The sequence below is a fragment of the Zingiber officinale genome, chromosome 11A (genome assembly GCF_018446385.1).
Source record: "Zingiber officinale cultivar Zhangliang chromosome 11A, Zo_v1.1, whole genome shotgun sequence".
Taxonomy (NCBI): Eukaryota; Viridiplantae; Streptophyta; class Magnoliopsida; order Zingiberales; family Zingiberaceae; genus Zingiber; species Zingiber officinale.
In genome coordinates this window covers 34,644,355-34,658,623 of record NC_056006.1, presented here as the reverse complement: position 1 = coordinate 34,658,623, position 14,269 = coordinate 34,644,355, and the positions used below count along the sequence as shown (strand labels likewise).

At 36.7% G+C, this 14,269-nt stretch overlaps 1 protein-coding gene and 1 non-coding gene across 4 annotated transcripts in view; both read right to left on the bottom strand.

Moving 5' to 3' along the window:
• Window positions 1-912: 912 nt before the first annotated feature.
• LOC122033128 lies at window positions 913-1,020 on the bottom strand. Its single transcript, XR_006126385.1, has one exon. It is a non-coding gene; the product is annotated as a small nucleolar RNA R71 (small nucleolar RNA).
• An 8,763-nt stretch (window positions 1,021-9,783) lies between these two features.
• LOC122032652 (uncharacterized RNA methyltransferase pc1998-like) overlaps window positions 9,784-14,269 on the bottom strand; it is a 110,792-nt gene continuing 106,306 nt past the window's right edge. For 2 of the 3 annotated variants that reach the window (XM_042591965.1, XM_042591967.1), the window contains 4 exons: window positions 11,464-11,543; window positions 10,739-10,846; window positions 10,552-10,623; window positions 9,784-10,095 (listed from right to left, as the gene is read on the bottom strand). In XM_042591965.1, coding sequence (XP_042447899.1) covers window positions 10,617-10,623; window positions 10,739-10,846; window positions 11,464-11,543 — 195 coding nt within the window. In that variant the 3' untranslated portion in view covers window positions 9,784-10,095; window positions 10,552-10,616. Of the gene's footprint in view, window positions 10,096-10,546; window positions 10,624-10,738; window positions 10,847-11,463; window positions 11,544-14,269 lie in introns of all 3 variants that reach the window. The other variant, XM_042591966.1, reaches the window with a different exon arrangement.

Here is a 14,269-nt window from a genome sequence, read left to right as displayed (position 1 = left end):
AATTTTACAATGAAACTGAACCCCTAGAATACTCACCTTAACCAGTTCTCCTCAAAACTCTCTTCCTTTCATTTATTTTCCCAACCTTAGTTCGTGAAACCTCGACCGATATTTGATCATTTAGCTAGCTAGTTGTGTGACCTCACTAGTGCTTATTAATTCCTGTGGGATCAATATTTTATTACTTGTGATAAAATCATGCACTTGTGGTTTCATTAACAAGTTTTTGATGTCGTTGCCAAGAATTATTTGACATTAGTTACAAACACTTAAGTTAGAGTATACATTGTAAATATTTTGTGTACATAGTCTGCACTTTTATTTTCTTTAATTCTTGTACTCTTAATTCTTGCAATTTTAATTTCTTCATTTACATTCTTTTATATTGAGAAAATACAAACAAACTTATCTTGAACTATCTTGCTCTTGTATGAGAAGGTTTAACTCTGCAAGAGAATTGTTACCTATAGACCTTGAGATTGAAAGGACATTCAAAAAAAGAAAAATTCTACAAAAGCAACAAGAAGAGCAAGATAAAACATGAAAAGAAAACCTCTTAAATATTACGTAGCACCATATGCTAGTGCTCACCACTCTAGTATCACCAGACCGACCGTCGGAGCCAACAATTTTGAAATTAAACTTGCAGTTATCATAATTGTCCAACAACATCAGTTTAGTGGAGCTGTACATGAGGACCCGTACCAACACTTGGAGGTTTTCTATAAAATTTATGGTACAACAAACATGAATAGAGTACCAGTTGATATAGTAAGACTACTCCTATTTGATTTTTCTTTGAGAGATAAAACAAAACTCTGGCTCAATTCTTTACCAACAAATAGTATTACATCCTAGGTTTAATATGAGAAAGCATTCCTAGACAAATTCTTCCCACCAAGTAAAATAGCACACATGAGAAATTAGATTGCTAACTTCAGACATACTCATATGGAATCTCTTTATGAAGCATGGGATAGATTTAAAAGTATGCTCAAGATCATGTCCCCATCACAGATAGGAAAAATGGTTAGTTATCCATACTTTCTACAATGGAATCAATTATCAAACTAAAGTGTCTCTTGACTCTGTATCTGGTGGAGCACTTATGAACAAAAGTCTAGATGAGGTTAAAGAGATAATCGAGAGTGTGGTGCTGAATCACCATCAATGGCCATCAGAAAGAAGTAGAAATATTTTTCTTGGAAATCTAATCAAAATGTCTGGTAAATATGACCTTGATACTTTGAGTTTAATATCTGCAAAGGTTGATGCTTTGTCCAAGAAGTTTGAATTTATGGGTTCCAACCCGGTGAACACAATTATGGGAGTTTGTGACTCTTGTGGAGGTACGAAACACACTCAAGAAGCTTGCTCTCTAGGAGCTATTGCTACACAACTAGCTCAGATTGAACAATATGATGCAATTAGCAACTTCAATTTGAGGCAAAACAATCTGTACTCCAATACCTATAATCCCGAGTGGAGAAATCATCCTCCTACAAGAATAATCAAGAGCAAAACTATCAACCTGGTCAACAAAAGATCTATTAATCAGGGTAAGAATAAAACTTCACAATAGAGTTACCAACCATTAAGGACTGAAAACCCACTTGAGGATCTTAGCAAATCAGCTTGAAATGAAGAATGACATCAAGCAGCTAAGTTAGAGGACGGAGAACTCTGAGAAACATATAAAGATGTTGGATAGCCAAGTAGCCTAGATAGTTACATCATCCTCTAAAGCACCCGAGTCATTTCCAGGGAAACCAGATGTGAATCCAGTTGAGCATTACAACAGAATTGAGCTCAGAAGTAAACAAACCTTGGGGGAACCCCAAGTGACTACTTCAAGAAAGGGACTAGAGATTAATGGAGAGCCCTCTCCTTCCTCTTCTTATAATGGTGACACCCAAGAGGAGGAGGAGAGTGCCATTGCGATTGAAGGGCATTCTCCTACTCAACCAATAGCGCAGTTGATTCCTTTCCCTCAAAGACTAATCAATGCAAAGAAAGATGAAGAATTTGTTAAGTTTTTGGAGAAAGTCAAGTCACTTTGTATTAAGATCCCTTTGATAGATGCGCTGTAATAAATGCCAAAATTTGCCAAATTCATAAAGGAATTGATGTCAAACAAGCATAAGAAAAATGGATTCAAGATATTGCATTAACCAAGTGTAGTGCCCTTCTGATGCACTCATTTCCTCCAAAGCTCAAAGATCCAAGAAGCTTTTTGATTCCTCGCAAAATATGAACAACATTTTTTAGTAAAGCTTTTTGTGATTTACAGGCTAGTGGTAGCCTCATTTCATTATCAATTTGCAATAAGTTGGAACTCAGTGAACTAAAATTGACCACCATGACACTTCAACTTGCTGATCATTCATGTCAATACCCGCTTGGTATCATTGAGAATAAGTCAGTGGAAGTAGGGAGTTGTATCATCCCTACTGATTTTGTGGTACTTGAGATGGAAGAGGATTCCTATAATTCTTGGAAGGTCCTTTCCTCACTACAATGGGAGCATTGATTGATGCCAAAAATTATAGACTGTCTTTAGAAATAGGTGAGGATAGGCTTGATTTTGATCTTTCTAAGTCCTCTAACTATGTATCTTCTCTTAAAAGTTTTTGTTACAAGTTGGATAAACTCCAACAAGAACAATGCTTGTTCCATCCCCATGGGAGGCCACTGGATGTAGCATTTAGTTTGGCAAGCAATGGAAGGAGGCTCCCGAAGAAAAATGAAAAGTATATCTGTCCAGCAAGGGTCTAGATGAGGGAGGATCAATATGTTGGTTAGTCCTAGGAGAACGTACCGATTTCACTGTACAAAATTTTTTTATACAAGTGTCGAACTTTTCCTTAAATAACCTATTGTGTTCTTTAGAAGTTAAATTAGGAATCGCAGACGGAACTTAACATCATTGATTCCAAATTTAACTTATCTGTTCTTAATGATTTAGATTTGAATCGCAAGTGAAACTTAACACTATTGATTCAAAACTACCTATGTTAGTAATTTCATTAAATATTAATTTCCAAAATTGGCTTCCAGGACTACATGGCGAGGCACATGACCTTCTTGGATATGGGAGCAACCACCACCGCCTAGACAAAGCCTTTTAAGGAAAGCTAATATTTAATTTCCTTAAATAACTCTAGGTTAACCAAAAAGAACAATCGAATCACAAATTCGAAAAAGAAGAAAACACAAACTCAAAAAACTAATTCGAAAAACTAAATCTAATTGCTTCTTGTATTTAGAATTCTTACAAAGAAAATAACTAGTATGATGCGGAAGAAAATTACTAGTTATACCTTCTCTTTGTAAGCTAATGACCTCGAGATCTTCTGCCGTATTCCTCGCCTCGCCTTGGACGTCGTGTGGGCGGCGATCCTCCAAGATGAACACCACCCAAAAGCTTCTTCCTCTTCTTCTAAAATCCGGCCACTACCGCCACCAAGGAGAAGAGAGCAAAAGGGAAAATACAAGGGAGAGGGCTGACCACACCAAGAGAGTCTCCAAGCAAGAGAATAAGAATTGTGTCTTATGAAGCCTCCTCACCCCTTCTTTTATATTAGTTGCCCAAGGCAAATAAGGGAAGAATTTTTACAAAAATTAAAATCTTCCTCTAGCTTTTCTTTTTCCCTTTTAATTTTCCTTTTCTTTCCTCTTGATTGAATCAATCACCAAAATTAATTGATGATGATTTTATTTTATAATTGGCCGACCCCTTTCTTGAGCTCCAAGCAAGGTGGCCGACCACCACATCAAGAATAAGGATATATATATATATATATATATATATATATATATATATATATATATATATATATATATATATATATATATATATATATATATATATATATATATATTTAAAAATTTTACAAGAAGAAATCCTCTTATAAAATTTACAAGCTCTCTTTCCTAAAGTAGGAGTTAAAAAAAGAAATTTCTAAAAATTAAAACCATATTTTAAAATTTAAAACTTCTCTTATAAATTTTTTTTTTTTAACATGATGATAGAAAATTTAAATTTTAAAACTTATCTTCCTTTTTTTCTTAAACCATGAGGATGGTTAAAAAGGAAAGTTTTAAAACTTTTAAAACTCTCTATTAAAACATGTGACCTAATTCAAGTAAGGAAAGTTTTTAAAATTAAAACTTCTCTTTTAAAACTTATAGTTTTCTACAAAGAGAAGATTTTAAAAATTCAAAAACAACCCTCCTTGTTTAAATATTGTGGCCGGCCCCTACTAGCTTGGTCACCAAGCAATAGGGCCGGCCCATATAGAAGAGGATGTGGCTGGCCCTTGCTTGGTCACCAAGCATTGGGTCGACCCCCTTCTTGGACACCAAGATGGGTCTTTATTTGGATGGACTTGAGGCTTTAATAAGGCTACGACAGGGACCTAGAGGAGAAATTGGTTTTGGCCTTCCGATGAGCTTGAATATCCCGTGTTCGCCCCGAACACACAACTCAAGTTCATCGATAATAACTCATTCCACTAGAGAGTTATTATCGCATTACCGCACCAATCCCAAATTATATTATGGGCTCCTTCTTATCATGAGTGTGTTAGTCTCCTTGTGTTTAAGATTACAAATGTCCACTAATTAAGTAAGTTACTGACAGCTCACTTAATTAATATCTATCTCCGAGAGTAGTACCACTCAACTTTATTGTCATGTCGGACTAAGTCCACCTATAGGGTTTAACATGGCAATCCTTATGAGCTCCTCTTGTGGCCATTCTCAACCTAAATAACTAGGACACAGATTCCCTCTATAATTAACAACACACACTATAAGTAATATCATTTCCCAACTTATCGGACCTATTGATTTATCGAGCTAAATCTCACCCTTTGATAAGTTAAAGAAATAAATACTAAATATATGTGCTTGTTATTATATTAGGATTAAGAGCACACACTTCCATAATAACTAAGGTCTAGTTCTTTTATATAGTCAGTACAAAAAGAACTTATCTAAAATGGTCCTACTCAATAGAGTGTACTAGTGTAATTTATTAGTCAAGATAAACTAATACTTAATTACACTACGACTATTCCAATGGTTCGTTCCTTTCCATCTTAGTCGCGAGCAACTATTTATAATTTATAAAGAACCGTCAACATGATCTTCTGTGTGTGACACCACACACCATGTTGTCTACTATATAAATTAATTGAACAATTACATTTAACAAATAAATGTAGATATTGACCAATGTGATTCTTTTATTTCAAAAATAAATGTTTACAAAAGCTAAGCTTTTAGTATACACTCCAACACAATACACAATCACCTTGAGGAAAAATCCAATCCTTTAAGGATATGGCTCTAAGTTGAGCTAGTTGGGGTCGAGCCCGAGACCTTAAAATGAGTGCTTCTTGGGAGGCAACACAAGAGTTCTTTTTGTTATTATTTTTTGTATATGTTTTTTTTATTGAGCCTAATGGAATTCTATCATTTTGTGTAGGGTAGAAGATCTCCATAAGTTCGCCATGACATTCACATGGGCATGGAGTCGTTAAGGGAAAATAAATGGGCAAACCAAGGGGAAAATGAAGTTTTCACATCTTGGTTGTCTCCTAAGACATGGCTGTGCTTACATTCTAAAGTTCAATAATGCCCTTGTTGTGTCATTTGACACAATCGTATGTGCAAATTTTCTCTGGGTCGTGTCTCTTAAGATACAACTATCTTCTTAAGGTGAGGAGTCTAATTATAGGCAGAGAGCAACCATGCCCTGGTTGTGTCATTTGACACAGCTATGTGAGATATCATTTTCCTAGCCGTGTCATTTGACATGGTCGTGCTCCTGCGTGCTCCTAGTAGCGCAGACTCCACTCTTCACACTGAATAACATCTAGCCTCGACCATGTCATTTGACATGGCCATGTAACTCCCAATCTAAATAAGTCTTGTCTAATCATAAATAAGTCGTGTCTAAGGGCACGACCCATGTTTGTAAATCATGATCCTAGATCGTAGGATTGTACAATCCTACGATCCGAAAGCACAAATTGATCCTGGATCATGTAGAATCAATTTTTACAGTAGGATCGCAGCAGGATAGGTAGGATTGGAACAAGATTGGTAGGATCATAATAGGATCAGAGAAGAATTGGAGCAGGATCTGTGGAAGTTTTGAGAGGTCATGACCTTTGATTCTGATTGAACCACGGGACCTATAATATATCAGATTGAAACTCATTTAGAGATCTATAATTAATTTCAAGGTTTACCCTTAACCACATAGTTTTAAACCTAAAAAATATTATTTAAAGTCTTTTCGGAGGCCTAGAAGATTTTATCTTTTTTATTATCTTTTTTTCATCTTTTGCAGAGTTAGGGTTAGAGTTTTGAGATTATTTAAATATATGTTTAATTATTTTTGAGTTAGTTTTTGATCAGTAATATTCTGTCATTTCTTTTCCCTAAAATAATGAGTTTTTGGATGTCCATTATCTAGTATTATGCGAAATCAACAAGTCTTTAGAAGATTATTTTTGATATTCATATTCGAATCAAAGGATTCAATAACTTCTGCTATGTACGTTAGGTACTTTGTTGGCCTTTAAATTAGATCATCTTGTAAACTAAGGGAACATTTTAAGATTAAATGTGATTATTATTATTGTGTTAATAGAAATTTTATATTTTTTCATTTTATGATATGAAAATATAAATATTGTATATAATTTTATTGAGAATGGTAGTTAAATTACTAATTAATTTAAATTTGTATATGTAGTAATGTAATTTGTGGTGTTGTGGGTAAACAATTGCATATATATGAAAAATTAGTAATCTATTTGTATGTAAATGAGTTTTTTAAATATTTTTTAAAATTATTAATCATGTATCATAAATTTTTAAAGGTTTTTGGTAGGATTTTATGATTCTATAATCTAATCCTGACTGATCCAATCCTGACCGTAAATCGATTCTACGTAGAATCGTGATTCTACAAACTATGGGCATGGTTGTTGCCTCTCACGACAATGAACCAATAATCTGACCGTGTCTTATGACACAGTCGTGTGTCAAAAATCCAACCCTAAATTATTAAGGCAGGGACATGTCTTCTTCCCATATGAACATGCTACCTCACAACACACCCATCTCTTCTTCTTCTCCCTCCTCCAACCCCCAATGATTCCCTTTCTCCATTCTTCCTAACATCATCTTCCTAACTTCCTTCCTTCCCTCTAGCCTTCAAGCACTTTCTGAGATCTAGATCTAGAATTCTCTCCCACTTCCAGGAATTTCACTTTGTCTCAAGACTCTCTTCTTCTTTCATCTTTATTCCTCCCCAAGCTTTTTCCCCTAAGACAAAACTTTCACAATGTCTGATATCTTGAAAAGGATTCAAAGAGGTGTCGGTGGTTCGGGAGGTGGTGACGACCATGGCAAAGGCAAGGGGAAGGGCTTAGATAAAAGTAAAGAAAAAGCAAAGGCGAGTGGATAATATGCGACGAAGGTAACGACAAATCATTTTTATATTATTTTCATAAATAAAGAACAAAAGGCTTGATTCAATATGCTTGTTTTATAAAAATTGTTTGCACTCATTACCTCACTGAAATTACTATGACTGTGTTAGGAATCAAAGATGACATTGATTGGCTAATTAGTTCCTTTGATTGGAGTAATTTAATGTATACACATCATCCAACCTATCCCTACCTTAGCTTGGAATTCCTAAGTTTGATAGAGATTCATTTCCACTTTGAAGATGATCATGATGGGAAAATTAGTTTCAAATTGTTAAATTATGATTATCAATAAACTCTATTTGATTTCAATAATTGTTTCGACTTGCCTATGGGCGGCTCTCGTAAATTTGATTGCAAATTTAATAGCAATTATTTTTGGAATGATATCACTGGTATAAAGGAACCCTATGACCCTTCATGATAAAAAAAACTTGACATATGCAAAATCTTGTCTTTAGATACCTTCACCATGTACTGAGCAAAATAATTTTTGGTAGAGGTGAAACTGATGGGATGGTGAGAAAGGTAGAACTTTATTCATTTTGGGCTATGCTTAACAAAGTAGACTTTGACATGGGCTTCTATTTTCTATAGATCCTTGCTAGACCTGGGAGGTTTCTTCGGGCACGATAGTTTTTGGTGGACTGATAATCCATATTTCTTTAAATGTGCAATGCAAACTTTTTGGTTTAGACATTATTCATGGAAATTTTAAAATTGATATTGATACATGCCTTGCAATGAAAATGATCTGCCAAAATGGAAATGGCTTTACTTTCCTAAAGAGGGATGGATTTCCACTCCTTCTAAGCCCTAATCGAACCACAATTCGCAACCTTGATAATTGGGTTATTAGAGATTTGGCTCCCAAGGTTGCCCCTATTCCCCTAGAGTACCTTAAAACCTCATCTTATAGACACCTAGGGTCAGACACTTTTCTAGAGCCAACTAGGCATTCTTTTGCCCATGGTAGCACATGTCCTTCTAGATTTAATTTTTTAGATTTCCGTACCTCTTTGGATGCCATCCATGAGAGACAAAGAGCCAGCCAACTCATGTTGGAAGGTCATTGTACCTTATCTCATGAATAATTCTAAGAGATACGTGATCATTTTCAGACAATAAGGACCTTTTAGGGACAAGTAGCCGAGTTTGTTAGAGAATATTATTTGGATCGAGGGAGGAAGGCAGATTTTAGACACACCATGTACTATACTAGCTAGCGGTTGGCCTCACTTTATGAATACCATGAGGGCTTCAATCATAAGCTCGATCTTCTAACTTTTCTAGTTATTGTTAGAATGTATACTAAAAGCCTAGTTTTTTGTATAAACATTTATTTTGAAATAAAAATCACATTGGTCAAATGTCTGCATTTAGTTAAATGCAGTTGTCCATTTAATTTATATTGTAGATAACATGATGTGTGGTATCACACAGAAGATCATGTTATCAGTTCCTTATAAATTATAAATAGAAGCTCACAACCAAGATGGATTGAGACAAACCATTGGAATGATTATAGTGTAATTTGATACTAATTTATCTTGACAATAAAATTACACTAGTACACTATGTATGTATAGAGCAGGACCATTTGAGATTGTTCCTTTTATATTAACTGCATAAAAGAACAAAACCTCTGTTATTATGGATGTGCGTACTCTTAATCCCGATATAATAACAAGCACATGTACTTAATATTTATTTCTTTAATTTATCAAAGGATGAGTTTTTTTCGTTAAATCAATATGCCCGATAAGTTGAGAAATAATATTATTTATATGATGTGTTATTGATTATAGAAGAAAATTGTGTCATATTTATTAGGATGATGATGCCCCCTTAAGTTCAAGTTGTTAATGAATTACCCATCGAAAACGATCGATGATCATAAACCTTTGAGTAGGAGTCATTAAAGACTCCAAATTAAATAAAAAAAATTTGTGTTAACATTGTTATTTATTTTCACGGTACATTTACTCTTAAATTTTATGAAAAATGTAAAAAAGACCATGAACATTATTCATCCTCTCTAACACTTTTCAATCCTTCGTTGTATTATACTTGCACAAGGACTCATTGAACTAGAGATGTACTTCAATTTATCATTCAATAGAAAACTATATTGGACTTTCAGTAACATTTCCCGTTCTTTTGCACTATCCTACACCTTGAAAAAACCTGGTTGGAAGATTGCAATACTTTTATTGGACTTTTCTGTGATACTTTTCAACTTCTTCATCAATTTGTTATGTGAGATTGACTCTCATGGCATGAATTTGTTAAAACTTATTATTTCCCCTGTTTAAGAATGCACATGTTAGGAATACAATAGAACATCACATTGTTTGAATCTCATGCTAATGAGCATTCTCAGAACACATGGCTGTTTTTGATATACAGATCATGAATCGCTAGGAATGTGCCCCATCCTTTTTGATCATGATTTGCTAAATTAGACGACATCTTGAGAGGTGGCTAGTTTTCATGGATAGCTAGGCATCATAACTTGATCATCTGGCTGTCTTTAAATTTCAGCAACAGCTTGATACTTGCTCATTCGTCATCTAACTCCAGCCTGTTTAACGAGACAATTAATGGAAGTCAAGACGGTGTAAAGTGTGTTAATAGTGGTCGTTTGCAGATACACCAGATAAATCTCATAAAAGGCTTCTCATATATATGATTCAGCTCAAATCAATAAAATAAATAGTAGTTATGAAAAGCATCTAGAGTATTTAAAGAAAAGCCTTTGGCTATTCATTATGAGTTCTCTGCATTCAGCAACCAAAGTTTATAGCATGCAGTCATGAACACGAAGTGTCTCACAAATACATTAGAAAAATGCATACCTCTGTATGATTTCAGAATAGCCGAGGCAAAAAAGACAACGCAAATCCCAAATAGCTTAACTTAATACATATTGCCTTTTTTTTACATAAATGTCTAGGAAAGATCGTTCGAAAACAAAAAAAAAAAATCAAAATCATCCACGGCTAAATTAGAAAAAATGTCTGGGAAAATCTTTCCTGACTTGCTTTAAGCGACTGAATTTTGACTGATGCCCATCCCTGATCCAAAGATTCAGGCTCCCACCTATTACTTACTACAGAAAATTGCAAATAGTCAAACTACAAAGTTGCAGAAAAGACAATAAAGACATTTTTTTAAAAAAAGTATTTTTTGCAGTTTTCATTGTCAGCATGTGTGGCATCAATCACCATGGAGTCTTTTTTTTCCTTGTTTCCCTCTTTCTCCTTTTGCCCTGATTGAACACAACCTTTTGCCTTGTTCGCGGACCGTGTTTGAACACGGCTAGCACTTCGATGCTGTAGTAGAAAAAGTAATGACAATAATAAGGAACAAAAAAACTTTCAAGCAGAAACAAACCTGTTCCTCATTGGACGTCTTCTCATCTATAGTCCAAATTGTTACAATTTCACATGACTGCCTTGACATTTTGACAAGTTCCAATATCATGCAACCAAAACTAGCAAGAGCGTTTCAGAATTTGGTTGAATGCATACAGCTTATACCAACATTATCCACTTAATGTCTAAATAAAATATTCACAAGTACATAAATTGAAATTTCTATCATATCAAGCTTAAGGAATAAATGGTTAGTCAATAATTAATTTTATATAAAAAAAACTTTTCTAAATTTTGAATAAACAGTTAATCAATTAAACTATAGACGATGAAGAGTTCATTTAAATTAATAGGAAAAATCTAAAATCCTATTATTGGTTATCTTCTTTTTAATCATCCATAGTACTATTAAACGTTGAGGATGATGGATGTTGAATATAAAAACATAACCTGGTGAATACTTCAATATGAATCTCTAGATAGCTACTTAATCTAAATCTACACTGAATGTTGACTTAAAACAAGTGATGGAATCATTTCTATAGCTGTAGATAAATTCTATAATTAAACGCTACCTCTGTGTACCAGGAAAGAAATTAAAAGCATAAGCTTTTTCCAAATACCACATCTGAGACGACAGCAGGTTCTTGCAATCCTGTTGAAAAATTGTGACTAGTAAATTGATTGGAGAGGACCCCAAGGCACTGTGTTATCTTCACAACAGAAAGTAGACAGCTAAGGACTTCAAATTAGAAGATGCCATATGATGCACGAAATGAATAAAGTAATCAGAATACTCTAACGAGCAATTAGTATGAATAAGTCAAAGGTTGCCATACATTTTCCCCTTGCTGGTAAGGTGGTTAAGGTTCAGTTATCAATTTATAAATAAATTTTCAAACTAAATGAAACTGTCAGATATTGTAACATAATAACTAGGGGTATTATTATAAGTATGTTGTATATCCTTCTCTATATAAGTCAATAACTCCGTGGTGTCTAATACATGATTTTCTCTTAACATGATATCAGAGCGAGGTTAAAAGAAAACCCTAACTTCCTATTGCCCTAATTTCCCCCGATTCTACCGCCACCGCCTCCCATCTTCGCGTCTCCCTCGTGCCAGCGCCTACACCTCGCGATCCTCGTTCTCTGGCGAAAGCGCATCTCCTTCACTCGCCGACGACTCCACCTTTCTTTAAACCCATCTCCTTACCGACGTCGGCCGCCTCCTTCACTCTCCTGCGCGCTGGAAGCCGAGCACCTGAGCTCGCTGGAAGCCGAGCACCCGAGCTCGCTGGAAGCTGAGCATCCGAGCTCGCTAGAAGCCGAGCACCCGAGCTCACTTTTTGTTCATGACCTAGACCTCTATCGTCCCCTTCGACAGAAGAAGCCGCTTCTGCACGGCTCTGGTATCTCGTCCGTGTCTACAGCGTGCCGATCCTCATCGTCAACGCCTGGCGCTCTACCTCGCCTTCAACATCTCCGGTCGTGCCTACCCCGAAGTCGCGAGCACGTCCAGATCTTCATCTCCGACGCTGCACATACTCCGCCGAGGGCCACAGAGGCAGTCGGAGGTTGGGGTCGTAGGAGAGCAGCGCCCCTGCTTTCCTCGCCACCTCCATCGCCTTCAAGTGCGCCGATTTGCACGGCGTTGTGATCAAGCTTATAGATCCGTAGTGGAACACCGCAGTGCCTTCCTACACTCGATGCAGCCTCTGCGCCACCTCTACCATCCCTACCCATCCCGGAAGGGGTCTACGGAGGCTGTTGTGGGTCGTCATCAGGGAGTTGTGACGTCACCAAAAAGTCGGGCTGCTGCCCTCTTTCACGCCGGCGTACCGCGAGTAGCAGTTGCTGCTGCCACAGTGTAATGCGTCCTCCCTCATCCATGCGGCATCTGTCTTGCCTTATCCGTGCTACTGGTGCTGCCCCTTCCAAAATAATCAATGGCTACATCCGGCGTCCCAAAGCCAGATATCTCAATTTTTATCAACCATATCACTGCACCCCTTTCTTCCGAGCAATTGGATGGTAAGAATTATGTCTCTTGGGCATCTCATATTGAGCTTTGGCTTATTGGGTAGGATTATGAGACACATCTCACTAAAATCGAAGAAGATGTTCAAGTCGTCGATTGTCCCCTATGGAAGAAGGTTAACGCTCAATTGTGTTGTATTATCCGAGCCACCATCCATCCATCTCTTTGGAATGTCTTCCTTACTCACAAAACTTGCAAAGCTGTTTAGAGACAAGCTCAACAACTCTTTACGAACACCTCTTGGCGACTCTATCAAGTTTGTGAAGATCTCATGACCATCCTGCTCATCAGATTAAGGATTCAATGTTAACTTATCTGGATTTGGTTTCTAGCCTTCTTTATGACTTCAATGAACTACTACCACCTGCGGCCAGTTCTGTTGAAGAGCTTAAAAATCGGAAGAAATTTTTTATATCTCTAGCTTTATATGGCCTGCCCACAGATTATTCTCATGTTCGTGATCAGATCCTAGGCAGCTCTACCATGGACAATACCTAGGCGACTCTCCTCGTGTCCTGACCAAAGTCTCAACAATGCCCCCTTCCGTTCTTGTTGACTCGTCAGCTTTGGTCTCTTGACACAACAATAGACCCCCACCTCGCAAGGGTGGCAAAGGACGTCCTTGGTGTGATCATTGCCACTGACCGGGACACACAATTGACAAGTGTTGGAGTCTACATGGTCGACCTCCTCGCGCTGCTCAAATCGTTCAAAGTTCTGTTGCTTCTTCAGCTTCCACTTCACAGTTAACACCGGATCCGACCCCACCACCTTCCTATAATGACTTTCTGAAATGGTTTGAGGATCGTCAGGCTTCTTATTCCACTGCTACCGTTGCACACGCTGGTAATTCCTTTGCTGGCATATCTCGCTCTTCAGGCCCTTGGGTTCTTAATTCTGGGGCCACCGATCATATCACTGATAATAAATCCCTATTTTCTTCTCTCACTACTTCCGGTTATTTACCTATTGTCACCATGGACAATGGTTCCCAAACTCAATCCCAGGGTACTGTTATTGTTCATCTTTCTCCGTGTCTATTCATAATGTTCTTTATGTTCTCGGAGCTCCCTTTAATTTATTGTCGATAGGTCAACTTACTCGGTCTCTTGATTGTGTCATTTCTTTTATAAAACGTCTATTTCCTTACAGGACCAGAGTATGGGGAGGATGATTGGCTTCGGATGTGAGTCTCATGGTCTTTATCGGCTTCAACAACCCTCTCTTATTGGTTCGGCAACAGCATCTCCACTTCTTATTCATGCTCAGTTGGGACATCCAGGTCCTTGATAAGTTGAAACAATTACATCATAGTCTCTCACTTAGAATCTGTCTTGTGA